The following is a 26,267-nucleotide window of genomic DNA, read 5'->3' on the forward strand; positions in this document are numbered from 1 at the left end:
ACAACAGGAAATAAACTCTGGTCTAAACCTATGTGTATCAATATAACAACAGGAAATAAACTCTGGGCTAAACCTAGGTGTATCTGTGTAACAACAGGAAATAAACTCTGGGCTAAACCTATGTGTATCCGTATAACAACAGGACATAAACTCTGGGCTAACCCTAGGTGTATCTGTATAACAACAGGACATACACTCTGGGCTAAACCTATGTGTATCTGTATAACAACAGGAAATAAACTCTGGGATAAACCTATGTGTATCAATATAACAACAGGAAATAAACTCTGGGCTAAACCTATGTGTATCATTATAACAACAGGAAATAAACTCTGGGCTAAACCTATGTGTATCATTATAACAACAGGAAATAAACTCTGGGCTAAACCTATGTGTATCTCTATAACAACAGGACATAAACTCGGGGCTAAACCTAGGTGTATCTGTATAACAACAGGCCATAAACTCTGGGCTAAACCTAGGTGTATCTGTGTAACAACAGGAAATAAACTCTGGGCTAAACCTAGGTGTATCTGTGTAACAACAGGAAATAAACTCTGGGCTAAACCTAGGTGTATCTGTGTAACAACAGGAAATAAACTCTGGGCTAAACCTAGGTATATCTGTATAACAACAGGACATAAACTCTGGCCTAAACCTAGGTGTATCTGTATAAAAACAGGACATAAACTCTGGGCTAAACCTAGGTGCATCTGTATAACAACAGGAAATAAACTCTGGCCTAAACCTATGTGTATCTGTATAACACCAGGACATAAACTCTGGGCTAAACCTAGGTGCATCTGTATAACAACAGGAAATAAACTCTGGCCTAAACCTATGTGTATCTGTATAACACCAGGACATAAACTCTGGCCTAAACCTATGTGTATCTGTATAACACCAGGACATAAACTCTGGGCTAAACCTAGGTGCATCTGTATAACAACAGGAAATAAACTCTGGCCTAAACCTATGTGTATCTGTATAAAAACAGGACATAAACTCTGGGCTAAACCTAGGTGTATCTGTGTAACAACAGGAAATAAACTCTGGGCTAAACCTGTGTAACTGTATAACAACAGGAAATAATCTCTGGGCTAAACCTAGGTGGCCGATATAGGTAACAAACATCTAGACAGTCAGATCACATTTTATTACAGTTTCAACAATACATATATTGAAAGAGTTATATTATTTACAATGTATTTACAAAGTCTGTGCCTACCTACATGTATCTGATAAACAAATGTACAATCTGATCTACTAATTACAGTATGTACAATATATGTACACTACGATTCAACTTTGGTATAAACTTTAACAGCTTGCGAAATCTTTATCATTATGCTATACAGAAGACTTTTGATGTTTCGTTTGATACAAGAATATCAAGTTAATAGTATTGCACATGAAAACAGCACATCATTACAGCATTATGTCCTGCCAATCGAGGTGTACTCTCCAATTCAGATTCTAATTCAATATAGCATGGGGTATCATAGTACTGTAAATGAGGATTAAATTGTATTTAAGACTATGTCTACCCAATCAGAATACACCTGTAGTAAATTAGGATCTGAAATGAATTAAGTCCCCTCCTTTCAATTGATGAGGAGACTAGAGGACTATAAGGAGGTAACTGGTTCTAATATAATCTTGACATTGTCACCCGGTAATTTTGAAACTGTAAAAAGTACTTCATGAAACTTTTAAGTATACCTGCATCATCCCCAGGAGTTGTACACTTAAATTTGGTCACTGTGACCTTCACTTCAAGGTCAAATAGGTGCAAACATTTCATGCACTAGTGTATTTAGATCACTGAGGCATTTACCTATAAGTCAAAGGTCAAAATGAATGCAAAGCAAATATGCATTGGCCGATATGGAGAGACAAGTTCTTTTTTTCTTCTTCAAAAGTACAAAAGATAAGATTACACCTGTAGCACTATAAAGCAATTAACAAGGCTTAAATATACACCTGGACAAGTTGCCATTAGACCCAGTACTCGTACAATATGTCTCCTTTCATTAAAACAGGAGACATAATCATTGCAGTATGGCTAACTTACTAGAGTGGGATATTGGCCAAGTATAAACTCCAACTCTACTGTAATGCCATGAATAACACCCTGAACTCACTCGAGTGAGAGTGGTTGGTTGTATTCCTCCATGTTACATAACTAAATCATCATAAACATGACTAAAACATACAGATTGAATAAGTCTCTTAATATTTCAATTTGTTGAATGAAAGTTACATACCATTTAGAATATTCAGTTCCTATATTATTTTACGTATTTTGAAAGTAAGTTTATCACATATTTAAGTCTACTTCCTACCCAGGTTTACTGGTTCTGTAATTTTTTAATCACACTTTCAGGTCAACCTCCAATGTTTATCACATTTCAAGGTCAAGCTACGATGTTTGTCACATTTAAAGGTCAAGCTACATGTTTCTCACATTTTAAGGTCACCTTCCCATGTTTCTCACATTTCCAGGTCAAGCTCCCATGGTTATCACATTTCCAGGTCAAACTCCCATGATTATCACATTTCCAGGTCAAGCTCCCATGATTATCACATTTCCAGGTCAAGCTCCCATGGTTATCACATTTCGACGTCAGCGTCACGCTCAGGATTAGTGGTACCAACATTACTCAGCTGGGTGGTACTAATGTCGGGTTGGTGTTGTCCATCCATTGAGCCCGTTTTGTCGGCAGTGGGTGCAGGTGTGTGGGGAACCATTCCTCGGGTGTTCTCTGCTGGTTCCTGTTGTTGGATGTACTTCTCCATCAGCCACGCCTGGCCCCGGTTAAAGTTCCGACTCAGTTCAAACAGATTTAATACTGACATTTTCTGATAGAGTTAAGGAATCTGTATAAAGGATATTGGAATAAAATTGCCTTTTCTTGAATCTATGCATGGATATCATTGTAAAGAGATGGGATTGTTCACTGGTGTTGTGTAAGGCACCACAAAGCATGTTACTGTCCAAGGGGAGGTAACTGGTCAAATTAACATGATGAAAACAACAGCAGGAGTACTAGGTACTGTGTAAGCTTATAAGTTTATCTGGACCCAAATGAGAGAGGGAGATAGAGATTGCTATATGCAAGATAGGAGTTCCAGATTGACAGTGGATTTTGAGAAGAAATTGTAACTATATGTACAATTTGCAGACCTGTAAATAAATACAAGTGAAACATTGTGGAATCTTCACTCTAGAACACTACACATTAATATAAATATCACGACATGATCTCAGCAAAATAACCCCAAAACATTATTTCTAGATTTATATTAAAATCAATGAGGTTCCTCGATTCTGACAAAGATGGAAAATTGTTAAATATTTAGAAAAAAATATCTGAACATGTCTTAAATATGTTGGGAAAGCCTAGTATACTCACTAAACACTTAAATCATGTACATATTTACCAGTCTATGGATACCTGCACATTTGGTGTTCAATAGAATGCAAACTGACTAAAAACAGTTGCAGTCAAGTATGGTAAACTGGCTGGTATGCAAGCAAAAAATCAAATGGCCGAATGTAATTATGTGATATGAGAGGGAAAATACAGCCAGACTGGTAATCCTCTGATCTCTACAGGAACGCTCCAACTAATTACTGACCTACCTGGTAACTAGCCACTGCCCCAGTCCAGTCCTCTCATGTTCATCCCTCTTTCAACTTAGTCTTCCATCCCAAAGACACATGAGACACTTTACAAATGTGCCATCTTTTTGGGGTTTAGTATTTGGGCAACAAATGGAACAGGAAAAGAAAATTGCAACAGCCAGCTGACCAGGGTTCAGTCATGGGACTTCAAACAAGACACCGGTCACTGAGCAACTGAGCTACCTTACATCCAGTAACGGCATGTATAGGTACCTATGCTATGTTATATCTATATTCATGTCCCAGCAAGTTTGTTATCTTTAAGTTAATACCATACTTTGCTGAACCTTTCTTAGTTCATTTAAAAAGGATACCGATTTATTTGGCAAGGGAGGTAACTGGATCATGGAGGGAGGCTGTGTCAATCGTAAATCACTGGATCCTGTAATTGACAGACAACATTAGTGTAGAGACATTTAACAATGTACTGTTGAAAGATCATTCAAAGTAACAAATTTCATCATTCAAACTACATATTAAGATACCTAAGAATCATTACGTTAGTAAGAAAAGTGGAGATAAATCATTACTGAGAAGCTCTGAGGATTCAAAACTCCTGTAAATTATCCAATAATAGTTTAAGGGGAGGAATTTATTTCTACAATCTTGTAACTTTATTACAGACATTTTAAAATCATCATTCATATAAATTGAATACTCATTACATTGCCACCATTTGTCCAACAAACTTTTGGTGTTTTATTGGGGTTCTGCAATGCATTGAGGGAGAGGTATAAAGATAATAAGAAAACAGAAATGGGGACCATGAATTATATCGATGGTAAGTGAGGCAGCAAATGAAATGAGACATTGTACACATGTGTTACTTATCCCCAAACACAACAACAGCAAAATATGTCCCTCCAGCCTCAAAATTTCCAGCCAATATAGGAGATGTACCAACAGAAGTTTACAACCAGAATGTGCATCTGTTTAAAGTTTGCGTACCATTGGGATGAAAGTACTGGTGGGCTCTCGGGTTGAACACTGTACCTCTCTTGTATGGCATAAACAATGCCGGTAAACTCACTTCTGCAAACACAAACAATAAATATTGAGATAATTGTACAAATAAAAACAAAACTTCAGTTCAATTCATTAAATAATATGTGGTCATATGGATTTTAGCCTTTCTAAAAACCTAGACAAAATAAATGGGAGTATGGATTTCCATGATAATTCTTTAATCAGCCTTTGCCTCAATAGACCAATCAAATACGAACAATCTAAAGTATTCAAAGAAATTTAAATGCACATGACCTCTAATCCTAACTTTTCACTCATCCTAAAATCACTGACCTTAACCTATAACACCACTGACCTTGACCTCTCTTAACACACTGACCTTTGAGGGCATCGTATATCTCCTCCTCTTTCTTGCTGAGTTTGTGCTGACCGGCTAGCTTCCTCTCGATGTCCTCCTGGATTTGTTTGGAGATCTTGCTGACCATCTCCTCCTTATGTTTGTTTGACTCTTCCTCGAACCAGGCCAGACGGTCCAGGAACTGACAAGACGACACACATAAGTTATTTAACCTCTACAGTGTTCAAAACCTGTTGTATTTAACGCAGTGTTCTCAATCAGGATCATTTCAAAAGATGTATAAATCCCTACCTAATACTACAGTTGTTTGTAACAGTTATTGACCTAATACTACAGTTGTTTGTAACAGTTATCGACCATGTTCAAGTGGTTTCACTGAAGAAAAGAAAATGAACAAAACTACATGTTTATTTTTTTCTCTAAAAACTGTACCTGAAGGCTAAACATGGTATTGATATGATGATCATGATCAACATATTCTTCTTCAATATTAAATATTTAAAATTGCTTTTATTAATTTTATAAGAAAACTGAACTAGTTAAGGGGTCATTCTGACATGGGACTGACACCAAACTATCTGCAGTATAGAAACGACCACTGATTTTGGCTGTGGGCAAGAATTTACATTTAAAATTTACATCATGTTTTGATGTTGCAGAAATCATGTGAATGAAATTTTCCAAGGTATATTTTGACAATGTAAAGTTGTCACTTACATCCTCCGGAATGCCTGGCCCCCAGTGTTGAGGGGTGGGGCGGGACGGCCGGGCAGGTTTAGGTTGGCGTACAGATGGCAGAGGGTGAGACTTTCTCATGTCTGGAGCAGTTTCTGGTCGGCTAGAAAATAGAAAAGTTCAAACTAAATTTTTTTTTTTTTTTATGTCTGGATGGGACCTATTTTGTCCTGCCTTAATATCTCTATCATAACAATATAATCTGCCAGGCTCTGTAACAGTAGACAACTAACACGGGGTCACACTGTAGGTAGACTACCTGTCAGGCTCTGTAACAGTAGACAACTAACACGGGGTCACACTGTAGGTAGACTACCTGTCAGGCTCTGTAACAGTAGACAATTGACACGGGGTCACACTGTAGGTAGACTACCTGCCAGGCTCTGTAACAGTAGACAACTGACACTGGGTCACACTGTAGGTAGACTACCTGTCAGGCTCTGTAACAGTAGACAATTGACACTGGGTCACACTGTAGGTAGACTACCTGCCAGGCTCTGTAACAGTAGACAATTGACACTGGGTCACACTGTAGGTAGACTACCTGCCAGGCTCTGTAACAGTAGACAATTGACACTGGGTCACACTGTAGGTAGACTACCTGCCAGGCTCTGTAACAGTAGACAATTGACACTGGGTCACACTGTAGGTAGACTACCTGCCAGGCTCTGTAACAGTAGACAATTGACACTGGGTCACACTGTAGGTAGACTACCTGCCAGGCTCTGTAACAGTAGACAATTGACACTGGGTCACACTGTAGGTAGACTACCTGCCAGGCTCTGTAACAGTAGACAATTGACACTGGGTCACACTGTAGGTAGACTACCTGCCAGGCTCTGTAACAGTAGACAATTGACACTGGGTCACACTGTAGGTAGACTACCTGCCAGGCTCTGTAACAGTAGACAATTGACACTGGGTCACACTGTAGGTAGACTACCTGCCAGGCTCTGTAACAGTAGACAATTGACACTGGGTCACACTGTAGGTAGACTACCTGCCAGGCTCTGTAACAGTAGACAATTGACACTGGGTCACACTGTAGGTAGACTACCTGCCAGGCTCTGTAACAGTAGACAATTGACACTGGGTCACACTGTAGGTAGACTACCTGCCAGGCTCTGTAACAGTAGACAATTGACACTGGGTCACACTGTAGGTAGACTACCTGCCAGGCTCTGTAACAGTAGACAATTGACACTGGGTCACACTGTAGGTAGACTACCTGCCAGGCTCTGTAACAGTAGACAATTGACACTGGGTCACACTGTAGGTAGACTACCTGCCAGGCTCTGTAACAGTAGACAATTGACACTGGGTCACACTGTAGGTAGACTACCTGCCAGGCTCTGTAACAGTAGACAATTGACACTGGGTCACACTGTAGGTAGACTACCTGCCAGGCTCTGTAACAGTAGACAATTGACACTGGGTCACACTGTAGGTAGACTACCTGCCAGGCTCTGTAACAGTAGACAATTGACACTGGGTCACACTGTAGGTAGACTACCTGCCAGGCTCTGTAACAGTAGACAATTGACACTGGGTCACACTGTAGGTAGACTACCTGCCAGGCTCTGTAACAGTAGACAATTGACACTGGGTCACACTGTAGGTAGACTACCTGCCAGGCTCTGTAACAGTAGACAATTGACACTGGGTCACACTGTAGGTAGACTACCTGCCAGGCTCTGTAACAGTAGACAACTGACACTGGGTCACACTGTAGGTAGACTACCTGTATACAGCAGGTAAACACCACCAGTGACACATTGAGAAATACAATACACTTTATTATTGTGACAGATGCATACAAGGTTATTTCATACTATAAGATGATTCAGTTTTTCAACAAAATTTTCTAGCACCTGACCCAAAGGGTCTATATAGTCACTTTGTATTAACTTGCATCAAGAGGTGAAATCATGTTCAACTTAAAGCAATTTATAACTCTATCTATTTTTGAGACAAAAGTTAACCTTTTACTGAATAACACATATTTTCTGATATCAAATATAGTTGTGAGATAAACATATAAATTTCATCCATCGCAGCTTCTGAATTGCACAAAACAGATGTCCATTATATGATCAACGGGTGATAGTTAAACTGACCTAGGACTGGACCTGGGAGGGATAGGAATGGTCTCCATGGTAGGGGATGCAGTGTTGACGGGCACCAGTGGTGGGGGCTGTGGCTGGGCCTCCCGTCGTGTGGCGCTACTCGCTGACCGGCGACTCTCCTGAGACAGGGGGCGCTGTGGTGGACGAGGGGCATGCTGTTGCTTTAACAATTGTTGTTGTTGGTATTCGATCTGTTGTTGCTGTTGTTGCTGCTGCTGTTTCAACTGTTCCTGCATCTGGAAGCGTGTTTCCTCCATCAACTGCAGGCTGTCTGTCAACTGTTGTAGGCGCTTCCTGTTAAAAATATGTTACATATGAAGGCAAATAAGTATTATATTAAGATATATCAAAATTTTATATTATTGAGCAATCAAGTATGGTTATCCAATAGACAATAACTGTTTATTCAGTCAGTCAGTTTAAATAATGTGGCTCAAGGTCATTCAATTATATAAACTTGATAGCCCTTTATCCCTATATGCTACAGGACAAATATCATGAACCTAGGCTAGGCCTCTTGGGTATTCAGAAGAAGTTGTTAAAAGATGCTCAGAATACACATGTCTGTAGCTGGGTAGACTGTGCTGCTACCCTTGTCTGTAGCTGAGTAGACTGTGTTGCTACCCATGTCTGTAGCTGAGTAGACTGGGCTGCTACCCATGTTTCTAGTTCGGTAGACTGTGCTGCTACGCATGTCTGTAGCTGGGTAGACTGTGCTGCTACGCATGTCTGTAGCTGGGTAGACTGTGTTGCTACCCATGTCGATAGCAGCTAGGGTAGATTGTGCTGTTACACATGTATGTAGCTGGGTAGATTGTGTTGCTACCCATGTCTGTAGCTGGGTAGACTGTGCTGCTACGCATGTCTGTAGCTGGGTAGACTGTGCTGCTACGCATGTCTGTAGCTGGGTAGACTGTGTTGTTACCAATGTCTGTAGCTGGGTAGACTGTGCTGCTATGCATGTCTGTAGCTGGGTAGACTGTGTTGCTACCCATGTCGATAGCTGGGTAGATTGTGCTGCTACCTGTGTCTGTAACTGGGTAGATTGTGCTGCTACGCATGTCTGTAGCTGGGTAGACTGTGCTGCTACGTATGTCTGTAGCTTGGTAGATTGTGCTGCTACCCATGTCTGTAGCTGGGTAGACTGCCCTTATTCCCATGTCTGTAGCTTGGTAGATTGTGTTGCCAACCATGTCAGTAGCTGGGTAGACTGTGCTGCTACCCATGTTTGTAGCTGGGTAGATTGTGCTGCTACCCATGTCTGTAGCTGGGTAGACTGTGCTGCTACACATGTCTGTAGCTGGGTAGACTGTGTTGTTACCCATGTCTGTAGCTTGGTAGATTGTGCTGCTACCCATGTCTGTAGCTGGGTAGATTGTGCTGCTACCAATGTCTGTAGCTGGGTAGATTGTGCTGCTTTGCTGCTACCAATGTCTGTAGCTGATAGACTGTGCTGCTACCCATAGCTGTAGATGGGTAGACTGTGTTGCTAACAATGTCTGTAGCTTGGAAGACTGTGCTGCTACCAATGTCTGTAGCTGGTAGACTGTGCTGCTACCCATGGCTGTAGATGGGTAGACTGTGTTGCTAACAATGTCTGTAGCTTGGAAGACTGTGCTGCTACCCATGTCTGTAGCTGGTTGACTGTGCTGCTACCCATGGCTGTAGCTTGGTAGATTGTGATATTACCCATGTCTGCAGCTGGGTAGACTGTGTTGTTACCCATGTCGGTAGATTGTGTTGCTACCCATGTCTGTAGCTGGGTAGACTGCCCTTATTCCCATGTCTGTAGCTTGGTAGATTGTGTTGCTACCAATGTCGGTAGCTGGGTAGACTGTGCTGCTACCCATGTTTGTAGCTGGGTAGATTGTTAGACTTACTCATATTCCTCTTGTATGTTATGGAGATCATTGTTGTGTTTGTCCATCATCTCATCAAAATCACGCTTGAGAATCATTTCCTGGAACAAAAAAACGATGATAAATAATCATCCTCAAGTTCTTACTGATAGCTTTTGTTAACTGTAAATGAAAGCTTTTATAAAACAAATGTTGCATGCTGTTGATATAATTGATAACACATTTTGAAATTGTGAATTTCAAATCTTTCCATACCAAATTATAGCTTAAGGTCCTCCTCTGATTTACTCACACTCTTAAATTTAAACTCAATACTCAATAAACAGGAAGAATAAGCAAATTTAACAAGAGAGTAAAATATCTTTAGTGAAGTCGCTATTAAGTCCTCATAATTAGAAACTGCAGTCAACATTGCACTTATCAGTAATTTCCAACAGAGAGGTGAAAATACCACTGAGTGAGAAATCCTAGCTGTACAGAGTAGTCAAGTCTTTGATGTATAAGTTGTTCTGAGCAGGTAAAAACTCTTCTAAACACAGATTTATTGAGAGAATATACCACTGCAAGATATGATTCTACAAATGACATCACAATGTTTGTTGTAACAGGTACACACCTCCTTTGGTTCAGGGGTAAGCTCCTTGGAAGGAGGTGGAGGAGTTGGTTCTTTTGGAGGAGGTGGTGTAAGCTCCTTAGGGGGAGGGGGAGGAGGAGTTGGTTCCTTCGGGGGTGGGGGAGGGGGGGTTGGCTCCTTTGGTGGTTCAGGGGTCAAGCGTAGGGCTGAGCTGGCCTGATCTCTTAGTTCCTTGTTCAGGTCTTCTTTCCTCCATGTGTCAAGGTCAATACCAGCCAGATCAAACACCAAGGAGTTCAAGGTCATTGTTCCTAAAATATTCATTGATATTGTTGTAAATATAATACCTGTATATACTGGTAATAAATATCATCTGTAATAAAACAAAAATCATAACAAAAATTATTAACTATCAAATTATATATCACTGTACAAGATTAAAACAATATTTACCTGATTTTATTTAAGCTCCATTTGTAAGTTATAAGCATGCAATATTACTTTAATGTTCTTAGCCTTATGTAATAAACATTAAATTCACTCACCACACTGTCGATTGAATTCCTGGGGCTTGAGACGTTTGCCTATGTACATGACAAGTGGAAGTGTGCCACAAGATGCATGCATGGAGTCACCTTTAGCAGGGTTAACCGACAACAAGGGGAACGGAACAGCTTCTATGTCCTTTACAAGTTCATTGGCCACAGGTTCTTGCTGTTTCTTAACATCCTCTCCTGGTAGACTGATCTCCACATCATCAGAAAGCGAGTCAAAGTCGCCCACATCACTTCTTCCCCCACGACCTCTGGGGGTCGTCGGGACGTCGTCATCCCCATGGGGCTCAGGTAGGTACACCTCCTTCAAATCCTGATGGGAAACGGTGATATGGTCGTGAAGGCATCATGATATATATATATACTCTGCTGACATTGCTTTATCTGTACTGACTAACATTCATTTACCACTAATGATAAAATTACAATGCATCAATTATTTAATATTCTTAAAATTTAATTTTCCTCAACTTTACAAGAACAAAATTTCCACTTTCTGAATTCAAACTTTATGTTCAGGAATTGAATATGTTTTATATGAAATTTTCTTTTAACTAATCCAGAAACCAAAAATGACTGGGAATGAGATGTCACTGATTATAAATGTCTGTTATTCTATTATTTGAATAAGACTTTGTTATTGAGATCAAACTTACCAACGCCTTGATATCCTCCATGTCTATGGTTGCCATGGCGAAGATTTCCTCCTGAGGACCAACATGAACAGACACTTGTATGTTCTGAGGTTCCTCCTTGGTTGGTTTGGTCCATACCCCATCTGGTACCTCTTCAGGGATGTCAAAGGACATCTCCTCAAATCTAAAACCCATTACAAGGTAAAACCAGACCAAACGATATTTGTTTCCTATTGTATATCCAAAATCAAGGTCATATACCCCATACACCTTTGTTACTGATATTAAACAGGTGTGCTGAATTCAACAGTATTCTTAAAAATTTATCATGCAATATCAGGTTACAACAAAAAATGAAAAAGGTCAGGGTCGTGACAGGAAGCACATATTCTTTTGGCCTCATAAAACAGTTTTCATTCTCTACACAGGTGTTAGTTGTAAATCATTGTTGGAAATAACATTTGAATCAAATGAATCATATGTTTAAAGAATTACACTTTGCCAGTTTTATTTTCTATTTCCTTCATTCAACAGTTAACGGCATCTTGTGCTTGCAAACCTGATTTAACAATTACTGATTTAAAATTATTTTAGATTTAGTAATACACAATTCAGTGTAAGCATACAGATATATATAATTTGAGCAGATAAAAACAGATGATACCTTGACTTGGTGGCCTTCTCTTCTGCCTTCTTCTTTTTCTCTAACTTATCTGCATAAAATATATTAACTTGTTTTAACACACATCACACTGTAGCCCTTTGCTTTTTCTTTACAGTTTTCACTGTCTGACCTATATCAACAAAACTGTCCGTCCAATGTCTCCACTCCTAAACGTCTGTGAAATATCTGTCCTAAATTGTATGTCCAATGTCTGTCCTCAATTGTCTGTTCCACATCTGTCCTAAATTGTATATCCAATGTCTGTCCTCAATTGTCTGTTCCACATCTGTCCCAAATTGTATGTCCAATGTCTGTCCTCAATTGTCTGTTCCACATCTGTCCCAAATTGTATGTCCAATGTCTGTCCTCAATTGTCTGTTCCACATCTGTCCTAAATTGTATGTCCAATGTCTGTCCTGAACTGTCTGTCCAATGAAACTCTTCTTCTAAAATGTCTATTCAATGTCTGTCCTAAATTGTCTGTACCAGAATACATTTTATAGTTATGATAACATCTTTGGTTTAAATATCATAAAAGTTCATCAGAGTCTATATAACTGATGCTTTTGAAGAATACATTTGCCATACAATGCTTTCTTTGAAATTTGCTGAAATCAATCATGACTAGAAAAACTGTGTAAATGAAATAGGTTTTTACAAAAATTGGAAAGAACTTTATTTCAAATACATACAAAACAGACAGTAGTTTCACTGTATACAAAAAGTAAAACATGCAAGATATTCTTTACCCCTGTATAACATTTTAAGACAAACTATGGCATGCTATCGTCAAGGTTATGAAGCATGCATGAGAAACAGTCTGGTGCAATGGCGAAAAATCCAACACTCAACTACCAATTGAAAATCATAAAACCAGTTCTAGCAATCTGATATCTACAAAATTTTATGAGATGAAATATGTATTTCTAAGGATGTTATATTATAATTATCACAATAAAAAATCATTGAAAACCCTCAAATGTAAAGTTCGGAGACAGAACCTCATCAAGCCTTAGTTCTGACCCAAATACTACACCCTGACCCTGGAGTAGAACTAACATATTCTCCATACATTCTTAAATCCCCATACGTACAAGTAAATTAATCTGTTAATCCCCCGTACCTTAGGAACCTTTTAAATTCCCCATACCTATATTTGATAGACTATATTAGTTAACTTGTAGTTAGTGAAGAGTACAATATATATTAGAAATAATCACCAAAAGATTGATTATTGTGTATGTGTATATAAATAAATAGATTAATAAATAGTTAGATAAAACAGAGCCTAGTTCCAAGTATTTTCACTTTCAATTCTTTTGAAGCTCTTCAGAGACTAAATTATTTTTTACATCTTTTGAAAATTTTAAATTCTTCCAATTTTATTTACAGCATCACCATAGATCTTGCTTAGAACTTGGATGAACATGTTGTTTTTACAATTTGAAAATGTGTTTGTAAAACAATTTCTATGTAAGGATTTAATTACTGAAAAAAATCATTGGAGATCATACATGTATCTGTTCTTCTTGAAACATGCTTGATTTAAACTTCTCAAAATATTCACATTCATGATCATGACTACTCTTGAACAAGGCAAAGTATTGCAAGGCAATCCATAGTCCCCCCGTCGGTAATGATTTCTATATTTAACAAACAGTACACTCATGACAGGAAGCACAGGTCACAGTGTGATCACAGTGACCTAATTCTTGCATTCTGCACTCTGCACTCCGTCATCCCAAGACGTCCTTGTACACCAAATCTGGTTACTCCAGGTGAAACTATTTCAAATAGTATAGAAGATATGTCCCGGACAAACATTTTCAAAAGTGGAGGCCAAAGGTCAAGTCATAGGTCACAGTGACCTAATTCTTGCACTCTGCACTCTGCCATCCCAAGATGTCCTTGTACACCAAATCTGGTTACTGCAGGTGAAATAGTACAGAAAATATGCTTCTGACAAACTTTTTTCAAAGGTTAAGGTCAAAGGTCAAATCATAGGTCACAGTGAGGTCATAGTGACCTTTGTCTTGCACTCTGCCATCCCAAGATGTCCTTGTACACCAAATTTGGTTACTCAAGGTGAAATAGTACAGAAGATATTCACTGGAAAAAAGGACGGAAGGACAGACGGACGGACGGAGTGCAAACTTATAGTCCCCCCGGGAATATTGGAACACAAAAATATGCCTCATATGAAATACATGTGTTCTAGACCGATCCAATGTAACAAGAAAATTTCACACATTGCAATTTCTGGATCGCAATGTATTTCTCACAAGCTTCTACTCATAAGCAGAAAACAAAAGCTGTTTTAAAATTTTCTATTTTTTAAAATTCTTTATCGTCTACAACGTAAAACGTTTGTTTGCTTCATGACAAAGGTGATAGATTTATTTTGAAATGTTCATAGCTTGCACGCTTTAAGAATTACCAAAGGTAAATATACATATAACTGATATTAAATGATGTATATTTCATAAGCTCATATCACCAAGAAAACCTAATAAACACAAGGAGAATGGAAAAAAATGTTATTCTAAAAAGGGAATCAGGTATATTATAATGAATCAAGGAGAAAGGATGAAAAACTAAATCTGGCAAAAATGGCAACCGCTATATGACAAAAAAAGGAATATACTGTTGACATTCCATATACCTGTTTCTGTTTCTGTAAATAAGAATAACAATGGTAGGATGAAATGAAATGAGAATAATCTGTCAGAATGAAATATATATTAAGGTAGAGAGTCACTTTTTTAACAAAATCCACTTCACCATGGGGATTCAATCTCCATGCCTTTTAATCATAAAGCAGGGAGCTTAACCCCTGTGTGCTAGGGGTCATGATATTTATAAACGGTATCTAAATACTTTTCTGCAACAGAACTGGAATAATTTCAGAATGTTCTAATTCCCTAAACAGGCCTGCAGCACATAATTGTTCAGTATAAATATAGAGGAAAGATAACAGGAATATAACTGTTCAAGGCCTGTATACAGGACAGAAGTGGTGGGACTCCCTACCTTGAATTACAATGTAAAGCAGCAAACACTTAGGACGCAGTGACCCTCTGAGTTATGATATCTGAGTTAGTGTACTGAGGAACTAGGACACAGTGACCCTCTGAGTTATGATATCTGAGTTAGTGTACTGAGTAACTGCGTTTGGTCAGATACTTTGGTTCCATAAACCCTTGTCAATAATCGATATATTTGCAGCAACAATACTTTAATGATTTGGGCAGATATCACAACTAACTTTGTTTCAAAATTTTGAGGTTATGGACAAATCCAACTGATTTTACATTTCTCACCCCAGTCCCTTATCATCTCTGAGTTGTCCCAGGCATAAAGACAGATTTCTCACCCCAGTCCCTTATCGTCTCTGAGTTGTCCCAGGCTTAAAGACACATTTCTCACCCCAGTCCCTTATCGTCTCTGAGTTGTCCCAGGCATAAAGCCACATTTCTCACCCCAGTCCCTTATCGTCTCTGAGTTGTCCCAGCCATAAAGACACATTTCTCACCCAAGTCCCTTATCATCTCTAAGTTGTCCCAGGCATAAAGCCACATTTCTCACCCCAGTCCCTTATCGTCTCTGAGTTGTCCCAGGCATAAAGACACATTTCTGAACTTTACAACTAACAAAAATATGTTTACAACATCTACTATAAGGTACATGAAAAATGACATATCAATTAGATTTTTATCAGTTGTATTCAAACAAATATTTTCATAATCAATTTAAATCAAACTTTTCTTGATTTTGTTGTTGAACAACTTGGTAATTAGAGTAAAAAGATCAATCTGTGGAATATCCACTATCTCAATAACTATGACACCAAATTAAGAGGGATACACTGCAAATGTCCAAACACATATGTTTCCCACTGATAAACCCCACAACAAGGTTCCACATCAGACATTGTATATAATTTTCCCACTGATAAACCCCACAACAAGGTTCCACATAAGACATTGTTTATATTTTTTAAGGATTTGGTTTTCACCAATATTTTTACATTATTGAAAAAAATAAACGCATGAAAAATATCTGTAAACATGAAATATAAAGACAAACAATTTTGTGATCAGTAATAAAGATCAAACTTATTTTACCTTGTAAAGCTTTTCCCTTAGATCCAATTAGACCTTTAGCCTTTGGCTTGGGTTCTTCAGGTGGGGGCTGTAACAAAACCACAGAGTTTGTAACCCATACATTTTTGAATTTCTAATAAATAGACAATAATCAAGCAATGCAAGACAAGATTCTATACTTGCCAACGTTTTGAAATTTCCATAGTGAGATTCTACATGCTCAAAATAAATTAAAAACATACATGAAATGTCTATATATACTCCCTAAAGACAAAAACCCCTTAAATGACATACAACGCAATGATATAGCCCCATTTATAAATATTGTTTGTAACTAGGTACCTCCTGTTCCTCGGGATCGAGTCGTCCTGTTTTGTGGGTTTTAGCTCCATATTTGATCATACATTTGATGTCCTTTTGGTCCAGTCCCGTTGGTGTAAACACTCGCATGTACAGGAAGTTGTCATACTGCGGCTCATGAGTCCACGTCGACACTTCCTTTGTAGGCTCAACCTTTTTTTCGTCAGCAAACCTTACTTTCTGTAATACAATAATATAAATATGAAAAAGAGGTCATAAAACGAATCGCCAATAATGCAGGTTCATAAAGCTAATGTTTCATAAGAAATGGACGTCATCTTACTGCATGATTTACCTATGTAAAATGACACAATTTGTTACAAAATGAAGTTAAGTTTAGACTGTTGGCACTCACTATAAGAGTTATCTACAACAGAAGGTGACCTGTTAAGACTGTTGGCACTCACTATAAGAGTTATCTACAACAGAAGGAGACCTGTTAAGACTGTTGGCACTCACTATAAGAGTTATCTACAACAGAAGGAGACCTGTTAAGACTGTTGGCACTCACTATAAGAGTTATCTACAACAGAAGGTGACCTGTTAAGACTGTTGGCACTCACTATAAGAGTTATCTACAACAGAAGGGGAGCTGTAAAGTCCTTTGGTACCTTCTTCTGAGTGAAACCTACCTTGGGTGTTCCAACACGACTGCTTGGGTCCTCGGTTTCTTCTTTGCCGTCTTCCTCTTGGTTTTCTGCACTCTCTTCCCCACCTTCCTCTGTATCAGCCTTCTCACTCTCCTCCTCAACCCCTCCTTCCTCATTCTCCTCCTCTTCTAAATCCTGGAGACACAATATTACATGACTACAGACTCCTGGAGACACAATATTACACGACTACAGAATCCTGGAGACACAATATTACATGACTACAGGCTCCTGGAGAGACAATATTACATGACTACAGACTCCTGGAGACACAATATTACATGACTACAGACCCCTGGAGACACAATATTACACGACTACAGAATCCCGGAGACACAATATTACATGACTACAGGCTCCTGGAGAGACAATATTACATGACCACAGACTCCTGGAGACACAATATTACATGACTACAGGATCCTGAAGACACAATATTACATGACTACAGAATCCTGGACACACAATATTACATGACTACAGAATCCTGGAGAGACAATAGGACAGGGCTACAGACTCCTGGAGACACAATATTACATGACTACAGGATCCTGAAGACACAATATTACATGACTACAGAATCCTGGAGAGCCAATATTACATGACTACAGACTCCTGGAGACACAATATTACATGCCTACAGACTCCTGGAGACACAATATTACACGACTACAGAATCCTGGAGACACAATATTTCATGACTACAGGCTCCTGGAGAGACAATATTACATGACCACAGACTCCTGGAGACACAATATTACATGACTACAGAGCCCTGGGGAGACAATATTACATGACTACAGACTCCTGGAGACCCAATATTACATGACTACAGACGCCTGGAGACACAATATTACATGACTACAGAATCCTGGACACACAATATTACATGACTACAGAATCCTGGAGAGACAATATTATATGACTACAGACTCCTGGAGACACAATATTACATGACTACAGACCCCTGGAGACACAATATTACACGACTACAGAATCCTGGAGACACAATATTTCATGACTACAGGCTCCTGGAGAGACAATATTACATGACCACAGACTCCTGGAGACACAATATTACATGACTACAGACTACTGGAGACACAATATTACATGACTACAGACGCCTGGAGATTCACAATATTACATGACTACAGACTCCTAGAGACACAATATTACATGACTACAGAATCCTGGAGAGACAATAGGACAGGGCTACAGACTCCTGGAGACACAATATTACATGACTACAGACCCCTGGAGACACAATATTACACGACTACAGAATCCCGGAGACACAATATTACATGACTACAGGCTCCTGGAGAGACAATATTACATGACCACAGACTCCTGGAGACACAATATTACATGACTACAGGATCTTGGAGACACAATATTACATGACTACAAAATCCTGGAGACACAATATTACATGACTACAGAAACATGGAGACACAATATTACATGACTACAGAATCCTGGACACACAATATTACATGACTACAGAATCCTGGAGAGACAATACTACATGACTACAGACTCCTGGAGACACAATATTACATGCCTACAGACTCCTGGAGACACAATATTACACGACTACAGAATCCCGGAGACACAATATTACATGACTACAGGCTCCTGGAGAGACAATATTACATGACTACAGACTCCTGGGGACACAATATTACATGACTACAGAATCCTGGAGAGACAATATTACATGGCTACAGACTCCTGGAGACACAATATTACATGACTACAGACTCCTGGAGATTCAATATTACATGACTACAGACTCCTGGAGACACAATATTACATGACTACAGAATCCTGGAGACACAATATTACATGACTACAGAATCCTGGAGACACAATATTACATGACTACAGACTCCTGGAGACACAATATTACATGACTACAGAATCCTGGAGACACAATATTACATGACTACAGACTCCTGGAGACACAATATTACATGACTACAGAATCCTGGAGACACAATATTACATGACTACAGACTCCTGGAGACACAATATTACATGACTACAGAATCCTGGAGACACAATATTACATGACTACAGACTCCTGGAGACACAATATTACATGACTACAGACTCCTGGAGACACAATATTACATGACTACAGAATCCTGGAGACACAATATTACATGACTACAGACTCCTGGAGACACAATATTACATGACTACAGAATCCTGGAGACACAATATTACATGACTACAGACTCCTGGAGACACAATATTACATGACTACAGAATCCTGGAGACACAATATTACATGACTACAGAATCCTGGAGACACAATATTACATGACTACAGAATCCTGGAGACACAATATTACATGACTACAGAATCCTGGAGACACAATATTACATGACTACAGAATCCTGGAGACACAATATTACATGACTACAGAATCCTGGAGACACAATATTACATGACTACAGAATCCTGGAGACACAATATTACATGACTACAGAATCCTGGAGACACAATATTACATGACTACAGAATCCTGGAGACACAATATTACATGACTACAGAATCCTGGAGACACAATATTACATGACTACAGAATCCTGGAGACACAATATTACATGACTACAGAATCCTGGAGACACAATATTACATGACTACAGAATCCTGGAGACACAATATTACATGACTACAGAATCCTGGAGACACAATATTACATGACTACAGAATCCTGGAGACACAATATTACATGACTACAGAATCCTGGAGACACAATATTACATGACTACAGAATCCTGGAGACACAATATTACATGACTACAGAATCCTGGAGACACAATATTACATGACTACAGAATCCTGGAGACACAATATTACATGACTACAGAATCCTGGAGACACAATATTACATGACTACAGAATCCTGGAGACACAATATTACATGACTACAGAATCCTGGAGACACAATATTACATGACTACAGAATCCTGGAGACACAATATTACATGACTACAGAATCCTGGAGACACAATATTACATGACTACAGAATCCTGGAGACACAATATTACATGACTACAGAATCCTGGAGACACAATATTACATGACTACAGAATCCTGGAGACACAATATTACATGACTACAGAATCCTGGAGACACAATATTACATGACTACAGAATCCTGGAGACACAATATTACATGACTACAGAATCCTGGAGACACAATATTACATGACTACAGAATCCTGGAGACACAATATTACATGACTACAGAATCCTGGAGACACAATATTACATGACTACAGAATCCTGGAGACACAATATTACATGACTACAGAATCCTGGAGACACAATATTACATGACTACAGAATCCTGGAGACACAATATTACATGACTACAGAATCCTGGAGACACAATATTACATGACTACAGAATCCTGGAGACACAATATTACATGACTACAGAATCCTGGAGACACAATATTACATGACTACAGAATCCTGGAGACACAATATTACATGACTACAGAATCCTGGAGACACAATATTACATGACTACAGAATCCTGGAGACACAATATTACATGACTACAGAATCCTGGAGACACAATATTACATGACTACAGAATCCTGGAGACACAATATTACATGACTACAGAATCCTGGAGACACAATATTACATGACTACAGAATCCTGGAGACACAATATTACATGACTACAGAATCCTGGAGACACAATATTACATGACTACAGAATCCTGGAGACACAATATTACATGACTACAGAATCCTGGAGACACAATATTACATGACTACAGAATCCTGGAGACACAATATTACATGACTACAGAATCCTGGAGACACAATATTACATGACTACAGAATCCTGGAGACACAATATTACATGACTACAGAATCCTGGAGACACAATATTACATGACTACAGAATCCTGGAGACACAATATTACATGACTACAGAATCCTGGAGACACAATATTACATGACTACAGAATCCTGGAGACACAATATTACATGACTACAGAATCCTGGAGACACAATATTACATGACTACAGAATCCTGGAGACACAATATTACATGACTACAGACTCCTGGAGACACAATATTACATGACTACAGACTCCTGGAGACACAATATTACATGACTACAGACTCTTGGAGACACAATATTACATGACTACAGACTCCTGTATAGCACAGTGCTGTAGATAGTACTGATACATTGTTAGATCTCAGTATGCTCATATGTAATGACCATTTATCAAATCAAATCAAAGTCAGGTGTGAAAGATTTATTCCATTACTAAATTTTCAGATTTGTTTGTTAAATATATTAAATATATTTTATGAAATCATATAGAATATCAATTCTCCATAATCATTATTTATCAAAAAAGGGCCCTTCTGTGTGTCTGACTGTATATATCCCCATGCATGCCAAGCAGAAGCCACAGTGATAATTTTAGATTTCAGAATATTGGTAAAAAGGCATTACACATGCATGTTATCCCACAAATACCAGTTACTAACAAGTATGAGCAAAATTATGTGGGCCCTAATTACAACAAACTGATTATTCTGTATCAATAAAATTGTTGTATACAGATGCTTCTGCTAAACAATCTACATACTTCTGTATCAATGTCATTTGAGCAGCTTGGTACACTACGTTGATAAAGCTGTAAAGACTATGTATACATACTGAAAGTTTGTCGCTATCACCCCCATCATCCTGTCTGTTCAACTTTATAGGAATTTCGTCATCGTCTTCGCCTTCCTCCTCAGAACTCTCCTCTAATGCTTTCGAGTATTCTTGTACATGTTCAAGTCTGTCAAGTATGAGAGCAGTAAGTAAGTATAATGTAACATGCACCAGTAGAATAAAAAAACACAACACTAAACTATATCCCATGACATATATTTCCACTAGTATGAACAATCAATCTGAAACCTGTCTATTCCGAAATGTTGGTCAGTGGTCTTCTGTTTAGACAGATTTTCCTGTATTTATAAAAAAACATCGATTTTTTGTCAATTATTGTTCCTCTCATCCCTGTAATTTATGAAAGAGACAGTGGTCTTTAAAAATTTGACCAGTTTTTGATAAAAATAAGGGAAAATTTCCGTCAATGCTGCCATCAGCTCCTAGAGAAGTTTCCAGTGTACCAACCCGAGCTGAGCCTTCTGTTTGATGGTCTCTATGAGGAACTTCCACCTTCTCCCGTGTCCCTTGTTACTCATAATTTTGGCAAATAATTTCTCCCAGTTCATAATTCTCTTCTCTCTGGCAATTCTTTTAGACTGAAAGAAAACAAAGAATATATATTGTAACAAAAGTTGTCGAAATTAATTTTGTCCCACAAAACAGCTAGTAATCATTTCTCAAAAAATATTTCTCAGGTCAGACCTGATACTTTTCATATGGAAAATGATATGGTTACCAATATACATTTTCAGCTACCAGAATTGTTTTTACATTATATTTTCATTAGCTGCAGTTTATAAATTCAAATAAATCAATCTTACATGTGCGTCCACAAGTTGTAGGCGTTTGATTGCAATGTTGAGTTGTCGCTGTTTGCTCTCGTAGTCCTCATGGAGTTTTTTGAGGGCAGTACTTTTTTCCTCCCAAGGAGTAGAGTACACATGTACTAATCTCACTAGTTCATTGACCGGCATGTTCAGATCACTTATACTGTACAGAGAAATGTCAACATCGATATATATAACAAAATTAATCCAAATTATATCAAATCAATTTGGAGTTATTAAGTTATTTATTATCTTTAGTGATTGAGTCAATGTTCAAATATAACCTACAAGATTCAGTAAATGAGCTATAATTATTAGGAACTAAATAACAAAATGTTATTCCTCGAATGACACACAACTAAATAAAGATGGTGTGAACTCACATCCTCTGACATTATTTCACACTGTAATACGTAATTAAGTGATAAGCTGGAAGTGATTTACATCAGTAACAGGAGATATATGTTGTATATACTGACCTCCTGAACACCTTCCCTGTAATGGTGGCCAGTTTGATCAGCAGTGTTGGAGGTAAAGCATGTTTCAGCATCTCATCCTTCATGTCCAGCAGCTGGAGCCAACAATTTAATCAATTAAATGTATTGCTAATGTTCCTATAATATTACTAGCATATCTATGTAAAATTTTATTGTCATCATAAAGGAATAATATTTGTCTTCTTATCAAATTGAGACTTTAAAGAATATGGACCACAAAAGCTTGGATTTTATGTAACGTAAAAAATCACCATATACATATGTTTAAGTTATTGCTTTGTTGTGAGGTTCATAGCAATGTCCTCTTAAATTCCAGAATCTCACATTTTTGCTCATCAAAACAAATTTTAAACTTTGTGTATAAGATTTAAAGGGAGTAAACACAATGTTAGCAATTTCAGTAACATCAAGAATAGATCCAAATTGGTCAGAGGTCAGAACATAAGATGCTGATATGGGACCCCTTTGCCACCTGCTTCTGTTTGTAAAAAAACCTGCATCGTTTTGAAATTGTCATGTGACGTTATCCGCGCAATATTTATTGGGGCTTTACCATACAAATCGAGTGGTCAACCTGGACATTTGGAATTGACTATGAATATGGGGATAGCAAGGAATATAACAGGCAGTGCAGACAACACATACAATCAATAAATGAAATATTCTTTTTCATGATATGTCCCTTTAAACAAACTACAACTAATATACAAATCTTATAATGGGGTTTGTTAACTTTTATTGTAAACATGTCAATATTTCTGCAAATTATTTTTACCTCTCTGATGGAGCCGTGTACAAGTGCCATAGAGTTGAGAACACCATCACAGAGGTTGTCAAACTTGTTAGGTTCACGTCTAGCAGAGGGATCTGGTTCCTCATCTCCCGAACTGTCCGAATCATCTGAACTGTCCTGTAATACAGCAGAAACAAATTTCATATCTTTTAAATCCTTTTTTAATTCCAAAATCTACTGTCCTTGAAATAAAAAGAGTTTCTTAAATTTTATGTAATGGTAAAAAAAATATTGATGAGTTTTCACATTGCTTTTTATCACTGAGTCAGTTAAGTGCTTAATACAGCACCACAGCTTATATGTTTCCATGTGCAGGGTCATGTTTATCTTTTGGTTGATAGTTAAATGTGTCTTACTCGTTTTGTATTTTCCACTTCCTCTTCATCTTCCTCCTCAGCTAAAGCCTCTAGGTTTAATCTCCCTATTAAAACAAAATAACCTCGGTGCTTCAGGTACATATAATGAGTTTACAGTTGTTTTAAATCAGCCTGGACTGGAAATGAATATGGATACTCCGTACCAGTGCATTAGTTGTAGGGCTGTAATGACAGTTGTACATTATAACAAAATAAATCATATAATCAATATATTGCAATCTCAGCTTATTTTCTTTTTCCTTGTCAATACTTTTACATGTCTTCCTTGATATATTGCCAAATCCCCTTTATAATGCCAAATATGGCTGGAAAAGTTGGCAGCACAACCTACTTACTATATCAATATTTTACAATGATAATAAACCATGAATCTGTTCATTTGATCAGTCTTAAACAATATCAATGACTTTCATTAGGTATTTCAAGCATTCTCCGTTGCTTTATTTAACTATCACCATGATTTTCAAACATAATTTGAAAACAGAACAATAATCTTACAAGGATGACGCTGCCCATCCTTAGTATGAGAATACCATTTAATCTGGCAATAAGACTATGCCTGGCAATAAGCCATCCATATATCTTACAGGTCTACAAATCTACTATTTCACTGTCCTGTAATAAGCCTATCTCATACTCCAGTGGTGTACAATTTCATCTTTAGAATTATAGCCTAAAACCTAATTTGAAATAAACCTACAAGCTGGAACATTATTTTCATTATTCATATTGAAAATGTTCTCTATCCCTGACATTGATCCAATGGAACTCTGCCACTGGTACATTGAGTCAAATATACTGTTGGCTTCTTTGGCCGAAAATCTGATAACAGTATGAATATACAGGTACAATTATAAACTGGTACAACAATACACAGGTACAAAGCATATGTTTAAATCTGAGCAATGAATTGCACTTTTTTTTAAGTACAACATTATATTGATATGATTGTTTATAGTGTCATGCAATATGGCTGACTTGGCTAGCTAGACAGATTGTTGGAACAGTGGACATAAATAGCCAGTGCAACAGTACTATCCCAATATATCCTGATATTGCCAAATATTTCGAACTGTTTAGTCTTCTCATATGATAAAGGAGTGATTTATGAGCTATTTGCATGCAACTCATTTGCTATTCCTGTATTTGTGTGCGATTTTTTTTAATTTACATGTGAACATTGAAACACTAAAACGTAAAAATATCATTTCTTACACTGGGTATGTTTGCAAGCATGCAACTAGACAAGTTTATATGACAGTAGACGGTTGCACGATTCTAGCCTTCCCTGTCCGTTCTCTCTGTGATTTTTTATGCGACTAAACTGTGCATCTTTCCATGGACGTTTTGAACTGCTTAATAAATATTTATGTATTCTGAGACCTCAAAACAATAACCATACAGACTACCATTTCGCTTTATCAATTATTAATGAAGGAACGACATTAGCACAAAGTCACATTGCGGAGATGAAAGACGTCATCAATAATTGATACGGCTACCAATCAATTAATTATAAACAGTAAACGGGCACCTGCTACACACAACACTGGTGTTATGTAGTTTTATACGCTCAGTTAATCAATATTTTGCTTCTGTCTAAGTTTGTACCTCTATCCATGATTGGAAATCACTGTATAATCCAAATTACGGTCCCTGTCCGACAATATCGTGACATGTATGTCCTGTTATCGTGCCAGTCAAAACTTTAAATCACGGCCGCCATATTGTTTATACAGCGGTTGCTACGCATTGGCGAGAATCAATTTGAATGCGACTGTA

General features: G+C 37.9%; 1 protein-coding gene across 2 annotated transcripts; it reads right to left on the reverse strand.

Annotated features, from left to right (window-relative positions):
* Positions 1 to 1,141: 1,141 nt before the first annotated feature.
* LOC110467197 (titin-like) lies at positions 1,142 to 26,212 on the reverse strand. 2 transcript variants are annotated; one of them, XM_021524181.1, is made up of 22 exons: positions 26,097 to 26,212; positions 24,465 to 24,529; positions 24,091 to 24,225; positions 23,298 to 23,389; positions 22,813 to 22,981; positions 22,457 to 22,587; positions 21,989 to 22,115; positions 17,255 to 17,407; positions 16,605 to 16,802; positions 16,284 to 16,350; positions 14,822 to 14,833; positions 12,160 to 12,208; positions 11,517 to 11,679; positions 10,852 to 11,173; positions 10,349 to 10,617; positions 9,754 to 9,833; positions 7,865 to 8,167; positions 5,730 to 5,850; positions 5,034 to 5,193; positions 4,637 to 4,720; positions 4,003 to 4,070; positions 1,142 to 2,862 (listed from the first exon to the last, which is right to left on the reverse strand). In XM_021524181.1, the coding sequence occupies exons 1-22, from the start codon at positions 26,104 to 26,106 to the stop codon at positions 2,614 to 2,616; spliced, it is 3,027 nt and encodes a 1,008-aa protein (XP_021379856.1). In that variant the 5' UTR covers positions 26,107 to 26,212; the 3' UTR covers positions 1,142 to 2,613. The 2 variants fall into 2 exon arrangements, with proteins under 2 accessions (XP_021379856.1, XP_021379857.1); XM_021524182.1 differs by lacking the exon at positions 14,822 to 14,833.
* Positions 26,213 to 26,267: the final 55 nt, after the last annotated feature.

This window comes from Mizuhopecten yessoensis, unplaced genomic scaffold, assembly GCF_002113885.1.
Source record: "Mizuhopecten yessoensis strain PY_sf001 unplaced genomic scaffold, ASM211388v2 scaffold11165, whole genome shotgun sequence".
Lineage (NCBI taxonomy): Eukaryota > Metazoa > Mollusca > Bivalvia > Pectinida > Pectinidae > Mizuhopecten > Mizuhopecten yessoensis.

Coding starts and splice junctions, on each gene's coding strand:
- LOC110467197 (XM_021524181.1), bottom strand. Junction 17,408..21,988: donor GTGATAGCGACAAACTTTCA/GTATGTATACAT, acceptor TTGTGTCTCCAG/GATTTAGAAGAGGAGGAGAA. Junction 4,071..4,636: donor CCAGTACTTTCATCCCAATG/GTACGCAAACTT, acceptor TGTCAATTACAG/GATCCAGTGATTTACGATTG.